This window comes from Monomorium pharaonis, chromosome 9 (genome assembly GCF_013373865.1).
Source record: "Monomorium pharaonis isolate MP-MQ-018 chromosome 9, ASM1337386v2, whole genome shotgun sequence".
Lineage (NCBI taxonomy): Eukaryota > Metazoa > Arthropoda > Insecta > Hymenoptera > Formicidae > Monomorium > Monomorium pharaonis.
Window position 1 is genome coordinate 8,757,762 of NC_050475.1, and position 16,337 is coordinate 8,774,098.

At 31.2% G+C, this 16,337-nt stretch overlaps 1 protein-coding gene across 10 annotated transcripts in view; it reads left to right on the forward strand.

Annotated features, from left to right (window-relative positions):
- Nucleotides 1-16,337, forward strand: part of LOC105831066 (potassium voltage-gated channel subfamily H member 2) — a 179,066-nt gene that overhangs the window by 12,351 nt on the left and 150,378 nt on the right. For all 10 annotated transcript variants that reach the window (XM_012670922.3, XM_036291884.1, XM_036291883.1 and 7 more), the window contains exon 2: nt 13,963-14,193. In XM_012670922.3, coding sequence (XP_012526376.1) covers nt 13,963-14,193 — 231 coding nt within the window. The remainder of the gene's footprint in view (nt 1-13,962; nt 14,194-16,337) is intronic.

Below are 16,337 nucleotides of genomic sequence, written 5' to 3' on the forward strand. Positions count from 1 at the left end.
ATAAGCAGGAATATAAAATCTCTAAATATAAAATTTCTGAAAACAATGTCGAATATATGAAATTTCTATTTAAGAACTTTATTAGATCCATATTTCATCCGTACGTTCCAAAAATGCGCGCTAAGATTTTCGATTTATCTCGATTTATATTTAATTCGTGAATCAGTTTTCTGTACTCTGCTACATTTACCAGAAAAGCCGCTATTCATCTTCACGCGTGACTTTAATGTCATCGAATCATCTTCACAAATTCTGATTATTGCACTCTTCCCCGATTCGCTTGAGATTTTAAACTTATGAGTAATATTCGAGATTGCACGATTAATTTAATTATTTCATATTATACAGTTTTCTTCGACTTGATGTCACGAGCCCAGTTCTTGGATTGAACTTTGACAATCGCTAGTAAAAATTATCATTTCATACGCGAGACACATCTGTGTTTTTATCAGATGCCAGACGACCGCCGGACATGTTTTCCTTCAACGGAAATCGGCAGTTTAATATCGAGTTATCGTTACATCTCGATGGTATTCACGATTCTCTCCGCGGGATTAAAATAAACGGGTTTCCGCGTAAAACGAAATTATACATTCGATACGAATCTTGAATCAATTTCATACACATGCCAGTGAAATATTGACAATAAAGGCATCACTTTTCCTGCTAAAATACGATGATTGATGCATTGCCGTTGTTTATAACGAAACATTACAATTTTACCGAATGGAGACATGATCAACATTGATATCTGTTCCCTTCGTTGGGTTTTTTATGTTCTTGCTCCTAATGACATAGACGCCAGAAATATTCCGATGGCTGAGTTACATCTCGCGGATCTTAAAGTTGTCGTTCTTTCGCAGAACTTCTATTTTCTTTTGTGGCGCGAGCATATAACGCAAATGCGTTCTTGGCACCGAATGCGAGCTGCATTCTTCGTTGATGTCCCCCGTTGAATGGAACAACTTAACATAGCGCAACGTTGAGTAGTACAAGAAAAATGAACAGCAAATAATCGGTGTATCAATCGACCTTTTGTTCGATTTTATATGTAATCTTGTGTGTGTGTGTGTGTGTGTGTGTGTGTGTGTGTATGATTTTAAACATACTTAATTTCATATAGTAATTTTATTCCAATAATAAAATTAACAATAATTTTCTTCAAATTTTTTAAATGACAAAAATAAAAAGACAAAATAATTTTAATATATTTATTATAGTATTTTTAATCGCCCTAATATTTTATAGTGAATTCGGTTGAGTTGCATTAGTATGACTCTGTGACACATTAAAGTTGTCTATAAATCTAACCTAAGTATAAGAGTGGACAAACATCTTGAATGATAAAATACATGTTTTTCAAGTAGCAAAATAAAGTATATTAATGATTTCGCAACTTAACCCATTTATATATTTATATTAAACGCATATCTTTACGTTGATTTGTGTACGACGACTTTAATGTGTACCAGTTTGCACTAGTGCGTCCAATCAAATTCGCTATCAAAGGCTATTAATGTCGCAATGTATTAAGGAAAGGAGACCGGGACATCATAAGGTATTATGAGTCATGAACTAGATCCAGAATATTTGTATTGCTACAATATTATAGGAATGTCCTTTTGTTATCCATACTTCTAGGTAACGTTCAAAATCTATTGTGTCGAAACGTTTTCGTGATACAGAATGATTTTGTGATTTTTGTGATACAGAAATAATGTTTTAAAATTATTTGGAGAAAGAAAAGTTTTAAAAGTATTTTTATAATGAAAGACATACATATCGTAAGTGAAATGCAGGTTTCTACGAATCTTTTCTCCATAGATAATTATCTATTATTTATTTTTTTATTATGTTTTATAGTTTTCTGTATTAAATGTAATCGGGGCATGATGGATCACCCAATCCTACAACATCATGGACACATATATACCTACATTGACAGAAAAGAATGCTTAACTTAAATAAATATTTATTTGAATAGTACCAATAACATATTTTATAGAAAATAAATAATACTTATTTAAAAAGAAAAAATACTTTCTATAATTTAGAAAATATTTCTTACTTAAAATAAATATTATTTATTTTCTATAAAATATGTTATTAGGGTACTATTCGAATAAATATTTATTTGAGTTAAGCATTCTTTTCTGTCAGTGTATATAGTGATATAAATATCTATCTAGAGCGCTGACTATGACAAAGAGCTGTTTTAGGTCGGACATCCAGTTTCAGCCATTTTGAAGTCAAGCAAATAGTGATAACAGTTATTGAATTCTATAGTATAACCGGAGCGAGCCTTCCCTATACTGAACTCTAGAAACTACGATTCACTTTACGATTGTAAAGGATAAACATAGGTTTAATTGGTTGTCTGTCTCTTTTTTGTGTAATCAATTAGAGAGCTGTTGATAAAGAGAGCGAGCCAACCAGGATATGCATGTCCTTTTCTAAAAATTGGACCGTACTTTCCCCTTGATGACTTGTTCCAGTTATACTGTAGAATGACACTATGTATGTGATTATGAGATTTCCGTTACAAGTGTTAATAGCGGAATCACATGTACGCTAACACATCTGTCGCCACCATTTACTTGATTTTGAAAATAAGGCTTTGCCATTAGCTAAATGACAATTAAGTTAACGGTAATTGTATAAATATCTGTAGTTACATATGTTTGTAATAAAACAGAGTAATACAAAATAATTATTTTATATTTCTGGGAATTAATCATGTTATAATAAAATTTCATGAAATTTTTCACTTTTCACACTGTATCTATTTCGTATAAACTTGTTTATTATTTACGCGATCACATGTAACTTTGTACGTGAAAAGTACAAATCGCTAAATATCATTAGTATACGAATATTAAAAGAAATTACTAACATTAATAATTGCGATAATCCTATAAGCATCATCATAACCTTAGAAATACGTGATATTTGATGATGACTTTTTACATGAACTTTTTCGACATCAAGTTTCATGGCGTAATAGGGCTATCGGATATTAGTAATTTTCTTTAATATTTGTGGACTAATCATAAATAGACACAGAAGAAAGTGAAAAGTTTTACATAGTTACATGATTGAGCCCCTGTTTTCCAAATTATAATTGAAATATATAAAAGAAACCTATGAAGGTTATGTACAAAGAAGCTAATATTAATTAAACCAATTAATTTAAATTTATCTTTGTAAATTTTATATTCTTTGTTATTTTTGATCTATTCACTGATTTATATAATGGTATTACGGATTTTGTATTGTTGGATTTTGTTATTATTAATTATAATTAATAATTATAATTATATATTATTATATTCAGTAATATGCTAAAAATGTGTAAGTTAATTAAAATTCAATTGTCGACATTGTTACTTCTTGAATAAACCTACTTTTTGTGCGTTTCTCCGTGACTCATCACAGGTGCCATTTTTTTAAATGTGTTTTTATTCCTTTCTTCAAAAACCAATAAATATTTACCAAATATACTCTTTTAATCCTTCGTAAACTCAAGATTAATCCCCTTAGGTTTACAGGAGGATTTATAAAAGAAGGTTTAAAATATACATAATTCTTTATTTATATGAAAAATCTGATATGTTATAAATGTACAAGTATTTTTGCGAGTTTAAATTTCTGTAGCTCATGCTATCGCGATATTCCCTACATGACGGAGAAAAAGCTAAACCCAAATTAATCAAAGCATTTGTTACCACAAACTTTAATGCGACGAGAGAAGCACGCGTGAGACTTGTGATTAAGTTAGCAATTCAAAGTGACAAGGACTTGAGCGGTCAGTATGTCGAAGGAGTGCGGCCCACACGAAGCAGTTCTTGCAGCTAAGTGACATCCTTGGCAAAGGGCCACAACAGCCCTGTCATCGCTGTGAAATCGGCGAATTCTATTTCTAGTCTACGGCCGATAAACTTGCCACGATAGGCTACATGAAAAGATGTTTTACACCTAAGTAATCTCCGTTTACGTTGCTACTTTACTATTTCTTCATCGCTGGTTTCTCGCTTTTAAATTTTCTTTCCAAACCGATTCATTCAAAATGATTTTACCGCAGAAACATTTACGGAGTTATCACGAGAGTTTTCACAGTGCCGTGGATTTTTCTCGCAATCTCTTTATAGGCGAGAAATCCCGGTGAGAGTCAAAGAAAAGATGCCGTTATTCCAGGGGGGATAGAATGGCAGTTTTGCGTGCTTGAAAAAACTGCACGAAAAATATACTAGTGTATCGCATTGATAATGCAAAGTTTATTTTTAATTATGTTTAATTATATAATAGCAAGTACATTTGTAATAACGTAATTCATCCTCGCAAAGTACTTTTCCAATTATATTTGAAAATGGTTGTCTTATATACTCGGTACGTGTTGAAGTATAATACGTAAATGACAACGCAAGCGATAACGAGAATGACACGATATATTTAGAAAGAAATAAAACGAATCAAAATTTTTTTTAGAACAAGTTTTCTTAAACTTTTTTGTATCATTTTTTCAATATTATTTTAAATATTTTTTACTAACTTAATTTGCGAATATAAATTATGAAACCAAAAAACGAGAATATAACAATAAATTATCGTATAAATAATTATACGAGTTATTTTTATCCATTTTCATTACAAGAGCATACAAAGTGAAAACTAGTATTAAAATGAGGGATAATATTTTAAAATTAAAATTTCAGAGACATATCTGATAAAATTGCATTCGCAAACTTATGGTCACCTCTGCAGTTTCATTGCGTTATGTAGGTAAAAAAATGCGAGTGATCAATCTCGTTTACATGACAGCGAACAATGTTGCTCCGTTAGGTGTGGACGAAGCGTAGGGAACAGTATTAATCACGATTAAAGTGCTGCTCTCGTATCGCTTGAAGTCATGTTTCTGAGCAACGTTCCTCTCAGCATAGTCGTAAATTCTTTACTCAAATCATTCGTCAGTGACCATTCAGCCACACCTGGCGCTCTTGTTTTAAACCAAGAAAGAGAGAGAGAGAGAGAGAGAGAGAGAACTTGTAAAATTATTCGATATAAAATTAGAGATATATTATCATGTCAGTGATCAAGTCATGCGTAAAATTTGCGTCACAATACGTCAAAGATATCACGACAATCTTAAAAATTAATTTGCTAAATTAACGTTAATTAAGAGATGTGTTAACAATGTACGATTATCGAGATTTTCTTGAGTAGCATGAAATCAAAACTACCCGTTGAGCAGCATTTTGATGTAACGTAATACCGTGTCGTATCTCGCGAGCATCGACTAAGAGAGCTTAGTCACGCAATATTCAAAATGATCGCATTCCAAACGCGCTTCGTAATATTAATTAACTTTAACATGCGCGCGCAACGCCACGCGTGGTCGCTTTTCTAGGAGAATGACACTCGACGTGAAAGAGAAACACGACAGCGGGTAATAATTAATCCATTTGGGTATCTTTAATCAAGCGACCTAGTGAAAACTGCAGCCTTCGATAAATCGATAAATCGCGTCTGCCATTAGAACGTATCTTAGTCCTCTACTTAATTATTAGCACGATAAGATAATCTAATATTATGTTCGTCTTTTCTAGTGATGAAAATTGTGAAATGAAAGATAAAAGGAGAGATTTATGTGGCAAATTTTAATTTTATATTGCACGTGGGTCCTTCTAAAGCTGTCTCGTTATTATGACATATTTTATTAAAAACTATTCTCTCTCGCGATGTATTGTGCCTTTTTGGATAATGTATTACTGTAATATGTTCTAATGCCGTGACGGTATAAAGCTTGTTTAATTGGGATTAAAAAATAAACTACTTTTGCGGTAATTAATTATACGCGACGTTAACAGACGTACAGAAAAAGAACATTCTTTTGTTTTAAAAATATCTTTATTTTTCTAATGTATAAATATTATGTAATAAATACATAAATGTATAAATAAATGAGATTATATAACATTAGACAAATATAACTTGAAAACTTGAAAATAAATAAAAATAAGGCTACGGTGAATTAAATCAATACCAAAAAGATTAGATTGCTTATGCGAGCTATCACAGTTCTTGGTACATTGAAAAACAAGACCTCGCTGACTTATCCATATTGTATTGAAAGAATTGATATAGGTATATTATAACGTTTCAACTTATTGATTCGGATCCTCTTTAGTGTGCATACAAGGTTGGTCAAAAATAGCTTATTTTATGTCGCGGTCCCAGTCTTCGTTAATCTTCTCTTACCAATCAACAATTAAAAATTTTTCAAATTGGCTTTTAAATGAGAATGTAAATTGATGTGATTTATCAATATTCAATAATTATAAAATGCGAGGTTATTCAAAACTTACTGAAATAAAGAAAGAGAATCAGACAATTCCACGAACTAATAAAACATTATAAATCTTGACTAGCTTGTGCGACAACAAACAAATTTAGACTGCTAATGTTTATCACGCATGTAAGAGGGATATCTGTACTAATATAAGGCTTTATTAATTGGATGTATTAATATAACTTACGAATACAATATCAAAAAGCTTCATAACAAAAATATGTTATTTAATAATAATTTTTATAAGTTGAAGAGAAAAACTATTAAAAAGGAAACAATATCTTTAAATAAAAAAAAGTTAATAAAATAGCAATGTATAACGTATAATCTAAATTTAAATAAAATAATGCAATTTTTAACAATTATTATTAAAACAATAATGTGTTTTTAAAAAATGACTATTATAATATTGATATAAACTTTTATATTTTGCTGATTATTTTGATTAATATTGATATAAACTTTTATATTTTGCAAATTTTTTAATTTATCAGTGATATATGATGTTGGATCCGACAAACTCAATGATCTTAGCAAATCGTATTTAAGATTTTATATTTTTGCTTATACAAGTGTCACTTTAACTATTATCACAAATTTTCTTTGTTTCAATTTTAGAGAAAAGTAATTCAGACAAAAGTCATATTTTCTTTCCCTCACCAATTGATTTATGTCATTATTTTTTGCATAAAAATATTAAAGTATATCTATATAAATAAATATCTAAAAAAAAAAACTTTATGAAAATAAAAACACACATATATATAATCAGTTTAAAAATTTTTTGAAAAATATATAAAGGTCATTTCTTAAAGATAGAATTATGCTCATATAGAATATGTCTTACTCGGTCATAGTTGGATCTTCATACTGATATTTAGTTGTGTGATTTTATATACCTTTCAAAATTCACTGAACTGCGTCAAATAGAATTTTTAGTCTTTAAGTTTTACAACTATAAGATGAACCAGATTAGTAATATTACAATATATTAAAGTATTAAATGGATAATTTAATAAAAATGATAATGCTAACAAGGATTTGTTTCCCTGTTCTCCCCAAATGTTGTAAATAATTCTATTGTCAAAAAATAAAAATTCTGGTTAAGGTGTTCTATTTTGGCAACAAAATTGCTTAAAATATTTGGGGAGAGGTCAAAGAAACAGGTGCTTGTTAGCATCCTTATTATTATTAAATTGATTATCAATTTAAAATGTGATATTACTAATCTAATTCATCTTATAATTGCGTAACATTATCATTAAATCGACCGTCCAAAAACTTTTATTTATATGAATGACTAGTTTATTAAAAAAAATGTTATTCTACATGGAAAGAATTTTCTCTTAAAATTTACTCTCAAAATTTGGTAATTCTGGGATAATGTGTGACCTCGAGGAATTTTACCATACTTTGAGTAAAATTTACTAAAAGTATAGTAAAATTTATTAAAAAGTATAGTAAAATTTTTCGAGGTTACATATTATCCCAAAATTACCAGATTTTGAGAGTAAATTTTAAGAGAAAATTCTCTCCGTGTAGAGATATTTTTGATTGCAATTTCTTTCTCAGAGATCAGTTTTCACGTGCAATTCCCAGGAAATTAAATTTGGTCGCTACAAGACAGTTTTAAAGATAAGATTTTTCGAGAATTGTCGTGCGTGTTATTTTTTTTTAGATTTTTATTATTTGCCAACAGTCTTTAAATGTTCTTCGTGGAAATGGAACTACCCTTATACCCTAAACGCGTTTCCTTCATATATCTTATAAGAATTGAAAATAAGAGTTGATTGTGAATTTTATATACTTTTACATTTAGGATTGAAATAGGATCTTAAGATTTTTGAAGTTGCCATCTTTATATCTAAAGTCATTTTTAATGTTTGTCCCATTTTCTAAAGGTTGAAAACAAGATGGGGATAAAATTCTCAGATTCGCAAAAATTGGTGAGTTTAATTGAGAATGGATTTTTAAGGTTGCTTTCGTGCGATGAATAACGGAGAGTAACATCGTGCTTGTGTTTATCATCATCACTTAGATTAATGGAATAATTATGTTGTTCTGAATCCTAAAGATCCTCAACATTTTTTGTTTGACATAAAAATTATTCTGCCTCTTCCACTTTCTTCTCTTGCTTTAAAAATGTACAAACTTGAAAAATGACGTTAAATATATGAAAACAGCATTTTTGAAGAGCTCCGTATAATTTATTTTTTATTTTAAGTTTATTCATTGTCGCACAGCTGGAAAATTTACCTTCAAAAAAATTAATCATTTTCAGAGAGATTATTGAAAAAACCTGGTATATTCTGGATGGATTTGAACATGAATCTTTGACAGCACAGAAAGCATATATTCAGAAATAAAAAATATAATAGTATAAGTGGTTTTACATCCTTATATTTAGTGTTGATTCTTACGTAAAAGCTATTAGTAACCGGTTAGCCGTAATGGGTCATATGAGTGAGGATTTCAATATGAATACAGAGCCAAGACCGGACATCCTATGAACGTTTAAATATTGGCCATTGATATATATATATATATATATATATATATATATATATATATATATATACGAAATTGAATATACGATGGATGTTTTCATTTTACGTTCATGGACGTAACAGATCCAAAACGTCAATGTCGTATATTAGCTAAATATTGCTTTAATTTGATACCTTTTTTTTTCTTTGCGCACATTTTTCCGATGTTTTGTTCACCGTGGAAAGAAAAGGTTATAGCAGTACGGAGTTTGATTTTTGTGCTAATTCAATAAGACATAATCCGTAGCCGCAAGAATATATAGCACGACGGAGGAAGTCACGCAAAGCGATGGTTACTCCAGATGTAAAACGACGTTGACTAATCCCTTGTACCGCGCATAGCACGTGCACGCGTTTCCGTTGTATTTTCCATTTCAACTTCATTAAACCCAATTGTCCCTCGCAGAATGCTCAGGTACGTAACAGCGGTGGAATATGAGGGCACACCGGCCGACGCAGCGGCGCCTGTGGCATGCAAAGCAGTTCGCCGCTCGGCGCGGCTGACATTTCTGCCGGATTCTGATGCGCCGTAACGCCCAGAACTCCGCGAGATGCACTTGAAAACGGCCACGTGTATCAATATACCGATGTCGCGCTGAAAACTCCCGCGGATATATCCGTAAACGCGATTACGTCAATCCGCGCGCGCAACGAAATGTCCAAAAATTATATTATAATTCCCGAGAAAGAGATACGCGTGTTCATGATACCGCACGTGCGATTCCCCCGCGGGGAGTATACGAGAAATTTCCGCGTAAAACAAAAATATGTTTGTCCCGTTAAAAATAGAATTCCCCGAAAGAATTTTGCATCGGGCTTGCGGGTCATTATTTCTCGCGCCCGACCGGCCTGAGAGCGACAGAGCGTCTTTCTAGGACGTTACCCATTCATTCCCGTCCCGTTTTAATTAATCTTTCTATTCTGATCCCTGCACAATTAAGACTTATATAAGAATTTCTTTTCTCCGTTAGCGAGCTTTATGTTAGGAGAGGGAGAGAGAGAGAGAGAGAGAGAGGTTTGAAATAAGGAAAAAGTACGTAATTTTCCAGCATGCAAGAAATTTAGAGGCCAAAAGATTTCTATCTCAAGATTGCGATCTTTCTTTATTCCAACTTTATTTGTCCGTAATCTACGCGATTTCTCGCATTGTTGGCCAACAGAGGCCCGAGGTGTCGGCGTTCCCGAAAGCGTTCCCATGCAGAAACGTCATTTGCAAAGCTTCGCATAACTGGTCGAGTGAGTCACATGCGTTCGATATAAATTCTCAGAATGACTGCGACGTCGACGTCGGCGTCGGCGTCGGCGTCGGCGTCGGCGTCGGCGTCGGTTGCGGTTGCAACGTCGCCAGACGTTGACGCGCTACACTTTGGTTTGTCAACAGGAAATAAAGTCGATCGTTCCGCCCTCCGGGGATGGGGGAGTCGAGAGACAGGCGGCGCGGTCTTTAGTCGCCCTCAGCTGATGTGGGATCAGATAATTCGCGTCTTTCTAGACGAGACACGTAGCAGGCGACGCCTCGCGACTCACAGTTGCGTGGTAGACAAGCGTCGCAAGAATATTTTATGGTGTGCACTTTTAATCCATCGCCGCGCCGGATTTAAGACGAAGGTCGCGCGGACGTTCTCCAAATGGATCCGATGATTTCGCCACCCGCACTGTCCGTTGCCATGGCGATTGATCTCCGTCGATCGCGAGTCTCTGACAAGTGTTCAGATTTAATCGGTCGCCGAATTTTTATTGTGTTACAACGCCAGCAGCGAAAAATGCTGCAGACATTTTTTGTACGATAGAGATCCGTTATTCATGTTTATTAGAACGGATCAAATGAATTGGTTATTTGAGAAATCTCACGAGTCAATATATGTTTATTTTCTATTTTTCTTTATAACTGTACTACTAAAAATAATTTTAATAAAATATGTGAAACCTTATTTGCTCACTGATTTTGAAAACGTATTAATTATATTTCTCAAGGAACATGTATTTTTTTTTTACGTAAAATAAGGCTTTTTTAATTAAGAAATTGTACATGTTGATAAAGGATGTTATAAAACAGGCATGTCAAACACGCGGCCCGCCAATACATACGTTGCGGCCCGCCCAGAGTTTTTAAAAATTTTTTGAAAGAAATATTAATTATTTTAAAGTAAATTCTATTTTTATTTGTATGCAGTTTAGTTTAATGCAGTTGCAGTATGCAGTTTAAATTTTGCGTTTCAATAATTTTTAATTTAGTGATTGAAAAAGAGAGAAAATATAGGATTAAATTAAATTGAACATACATAAATCTCATTTATGTGTATTTACAATTGGGCAAACACTTTGCGGGGACGATGGTGCGGAGGAAAGTGCGAAGATACCTTTTCATTTGATGCTTGACACTGGCGTTTCGAGATATTGCGTGGCCACACGTGACGACAGCGTCAACCAGAAAAAAGTTCAAATTTTTCAACCTTAAGTGTCAAAGCTTGATATTAATTGGATAAATATGGGTTATTAACTAAATAACCTTCCATAATTTATATTTAAAAAATTGTAAAATGGATTCTGGAAATAAATTAAAAAATTCTGAAAATGTAAATTTGTTTAATTGCAAGTTATTATATTACTCTATTTTGTATAATACGAGTGAATTTTTTTGTGTAGGATTTTATGTGATGATTTATGTTTTATTATGATTATGTTTGATATAAAATATTTATAGTTTAAGTTTAAAAAATAACATGAAATATAAAATGACTATGTTTGTATATTGTATAATATACAATAAAATGTAAAATATTTTTAGTTCAAAAAATGACATGAAATATAAAACGACTATGTATGTATAATATACAATACATTGAGCTTGACATTGAGTCTAATAAATACATAATACATAATATAATTATTTTAAAAATTGTATTTTATTAATTTTTTGAACATTGAAAATGCGGCCCCCAACTTAATACAAAATAGATCATGTGGCCCGTAATATCATATGAGTCTGACCTGCCTGTTATAAAATAATAAGCCTGAGAAAGGTACTTTACAATATTGTTGAAAAATACACAAATCATAAAAAAGCAATTTCGTAACATTGCATGATTCCAGTACGCCAAGGCAATTTATTATCAAGATTTTTACAGAAAAACTATCAGGATAGTCACTATCTTATAATATTTCTTATGTGGATGACAGTTTGGTAGCCTTGGTATTCATGAAAAGACTGCTTAATTAATGAATTATTGCAGGAAACTGTATATCTGTCTCCTTTGACTCTTAACACCATTGATCTACGTTGAGCTCTGTTCAAGCAGGAAGATGTTTTGGTTATAAAGTGAAATCATGAAATATCTTTGATATGTATTATGCGTAAATAATTAAGATTTAGTACAATATATTAATATATCGTGATTACCAATGATTCACGATGCTGTGATTGATTTTTAAATTGAAATATGAAATACTTATCGCTACAATCTAGTTTCTTACTTTATATAAAAATAATTTTTTACAAATAATTGGTTTATTTCAGTTAATATAAAGTAAATTAACTAAAAATTTATTTTATATTAACTGAAATAAACCAATTATTTGTAAGAAAATTTATTTATTTAAAATAATTATTTTTGAAAATACACAAAACAAGTAAAAATGTGACGGTTTTTTCAATTTCATAAACATATTATATATTCATCACTTTAATTATAAAATGTTTACTAATTAAATAATTAGTCAAAATACCAAACAAGGTCAATGAACAAGTTACGTAAAATGTTTATCTATAAAATAAAATTGAAATGCAAGCATTTAGGAATTGCGAAACATTTCGACTATACTCAATCTTCTTTAGTCGTGTACAAATAATATTAATCACTATTTATAATAATGCATAAGTTTTAAACATTAGAAAGAAAATATAAAAATCGATATGTAAATGAGTAATTGAGTTAAATAAAATAATGAATTAAAACGTCAATTAGAGTTAATTACAACAATGAGTTAAGTGATAAAATAAAACGTAATAAGAAAACAAAAGTTAATTATATCAGATTAGTTGAATTATAAAATTAGTTGAAGCTATTTTTTTATTTGGAAACTTAAAAATGGAAAAATCAGAACAGCCGATAAAACAATTATTTTTAAGTGTTAGGAGAACACTACAGATCGAACTATCTATATAAAAAAAACAGTTAAACGTATTTATACGTTAGGAATTTAAAAGAAATTAAAATTTAGATGAAAAAACTTACATGTGTCTTGACTTATTGAATAGAAACAGATAGACGGTTAAAATTAAGTAATTATTTATAAATGTTTGTACAACATTTGTGTAATAAAACACTATTTTTATAAAATAATTTTATTAAATGTTACTTTTTTATCAACTATTTAATAAAAGTATTTTTATTTTGCATTGGATTTTACATTATTTATATATCTTATTCCTATAATATTTTTTGCAATTTTTTTAGTTATTATGAAATATATTTTAGTTCACAAAAATAAATAACAGCCATGGCTACACGAGTCATCAGTCACTGCCCGGTAGTAAATCTCATAAAATTGATCCAGCATGGTACGTGTTTACTTTTGATATTTCAATTTCGACAAAAATTAGTTTATGGGGTTTTTCGAAAGGTCAAATAAGAGAAGCGATATTCGCTAGAAAGAAACAATGTGGTGAGATGCGTTTCTTTATAAAAGTTGGTCACATGCAACTGTTAGTAGTTATATGCATGTACAGAATAGTCATTTGTGTTAATTTGCACCGAGCGCGCGAGCGATAAATATAAATCACAGGGCGCTCTCGCGCGGATTATTGTTAACGAGAGAAGCGTCCATCTTGTATAGGCTCACAGCGAATATGGTTAAATTTAGATACCCCGGGAATACACTATATATCTTAATGAGCTATTGAAGTCTCAGTAAATTTAACGAAGCTATCGGACGACCGTTGCTATTATTAGGAATGAAATACTTTGTGTCTAGCTCCGTCCTCGCGCGGTATCTGCTTAAGGCAAATTGAATAGTTTCGATAGTTGATAATGACAAAGTGTAACATGGTATCTCTGGCGTCTGTTGCAGATCGAAGCTTTTTAGTGGCGAACGCGCAGCAGGGACTATGCCACATTATCTATTGCTCGGACGGTTTTTGCCGGCTGACGGGTTTCTCAAGGGCCGAGGTGATGCAGCGACCAGCAGTCTGCGACTTCCTCCATGGACCAATGACATCACCGCACGCGGTTGCGGCCCTACGAGACGCCCTTGCCGCTGGCGTAGAAAAGCACTTCGAGATCCTTTACTACAGGAAGGACGGTGAGTATCTGATCTTTATTATTCGCCAATAGCCATAGATTTTTTTTTTCGTCTAATGGCAGTTCACGTCACCTGCACTAAATATACGATAGATAAATATATCACTGTTATGTACGGTAACTTTGAAGTCTTGAATGCATAAGTAAAACGGAATAAAGTCAGTTTAAACGTAAAGTTTCGTGACACATTGCGTGATAAAAAATAAGATAAGCAACGCAACCTTTACCCATAAAATACGTAGATGTGCAAATAAAAATACTTGAGACATTTCTCAACTTTTCAACTACCCAAGGATTTAGATCTGTGTCATACGTACAAGGTACTATGATAAATTCTAAGCGGTGTTGCTCTTGCACGTGTCCACGCGTACGTATGTAGAAAAAGGCGGACGAGGAACTAGAGCATAATTTCAAATGGAAAGTTGGTTCTATAGAAAAAAAAGAAATCTTTTTTTACGAAACAAAAGGAATCTCATTTACTGACGTCTTAAGGAAACTTTTAATAACGCAGAAAACATTTTTCCCGTCTACCGAATAATGTCGCGAGAATGTCTTACCATTTCCGCCGTAACAGCCGAGATAAACATCTGCACGAAGTGTCGTGCTAACTTTACGGTTATTGCCGGTGAAAATAAATCAATATAACGCGTTGTCGTACCTAAAGATTTATCGGTCACCAGCAAGAAAGTCGCAAACGCCGCGCGTAATAGGCATGTTTCATCCCGCCATGTTCCGTCCTGATTCTTTCTTCTAAAATAGATTTATACAGAGATGGAGATGAGATTGAATTAAGCGCAAATTGAGCTAATTGAGTTTAATAAGACAATGTATTTTTTATTTCAAAGTTGATATACATTGCTGTTTGTAAGTTCCGGAACATTTATATGATTTCCTCAATTAAGTTTAGTTGAAGTTTAGAAAAGTTAAGTTAGAAAAGTTTTTAATTTTTTCTTTAATTTTTGCGAATTGAGAACGCTTTAACAAATTCTTTTTATTTTCTTTTTTCTGTTAACTTTTTACGTCAAGAAAATAGTATTCAGTATGTATAATTAAATGTTAAACAACTTATTGTTAAAACGTTTTGTTTTTATAGTTATTACAATGTTACTATAATGTTAATAATAATAACACTGTGTTACAGAAAAAAATGATCGCAATTACTATAATTTTAATGAAATTGGCACCAAGAATAATTATAAATTGATCTCACTGTTAGTATTAATATTTATATTTAATTATACAATTTATATTTTAAATTATGATAATTGCAATTATTTTCTATCAGTGTAATTGCATGTTATTGTTTCTTAGATTATAATAACAATAACTATAAAAAATAGAGCTCTATGCAAAGAATGAATTTAGCCAACAGAGCTAAAATATAATCATGGCATGTAAAATATGTCCTTTAGAGAGAAATTTGGTTTAGAGAGCAGCCAGAAAAGCGCTTAGAAATATTTAAAAAATTTTAACAATTTAACTGTAATCAAATTGAAATTTTAGGGGTATTTTTATTGAGGGGTACTTAATCTGTAAAGAATTAAACATTGTTTAAAAATAAATTTTATATATATTTGATTGATTGTGAGTTATATGCCGCACTGAAAAAAAAAATTTGGTTGAATTAACTGGAATGTGAACTAACGGTTCGGATTCTAGTTGAATCTACTAAATTTCTAATTAATTTAACAAAAATTTTTGTTGAATTAATTGGAAATCTGGTTAGATCAACTAGAAATCTGAACTGTTAGTTCAATTCCAGTTCATTCAACAAGATTCTTTTTTTCAGTGCGTATCGCATGAAGTATTTGGTGTTGCTTTGTTTTATCATTGACATTAAAACATTCAAATAATCTTAAAGAAGACCTCTGAAACAGAAATGCAAAGTATATTTGTTATTAGTGCCTCTTCGATGCAAACTTACTTAAAAAAAAGAAATTATTTAAAAAAGATTCGACTTTTTTGTTATTTTTTCGTAAAAAATATAATATAAATAAATATGTTATTATTTCATTGATTTTATAAGTTAAAAGATATAACAGTCGCTTTTAAATATCCAAAAACTTGAGCCGGTTCAATTATAAATTTTTTATATCAACGGACTGGAGAAATGCAGTTTCGAGGAAAATACGTTTCAAGTTTTAG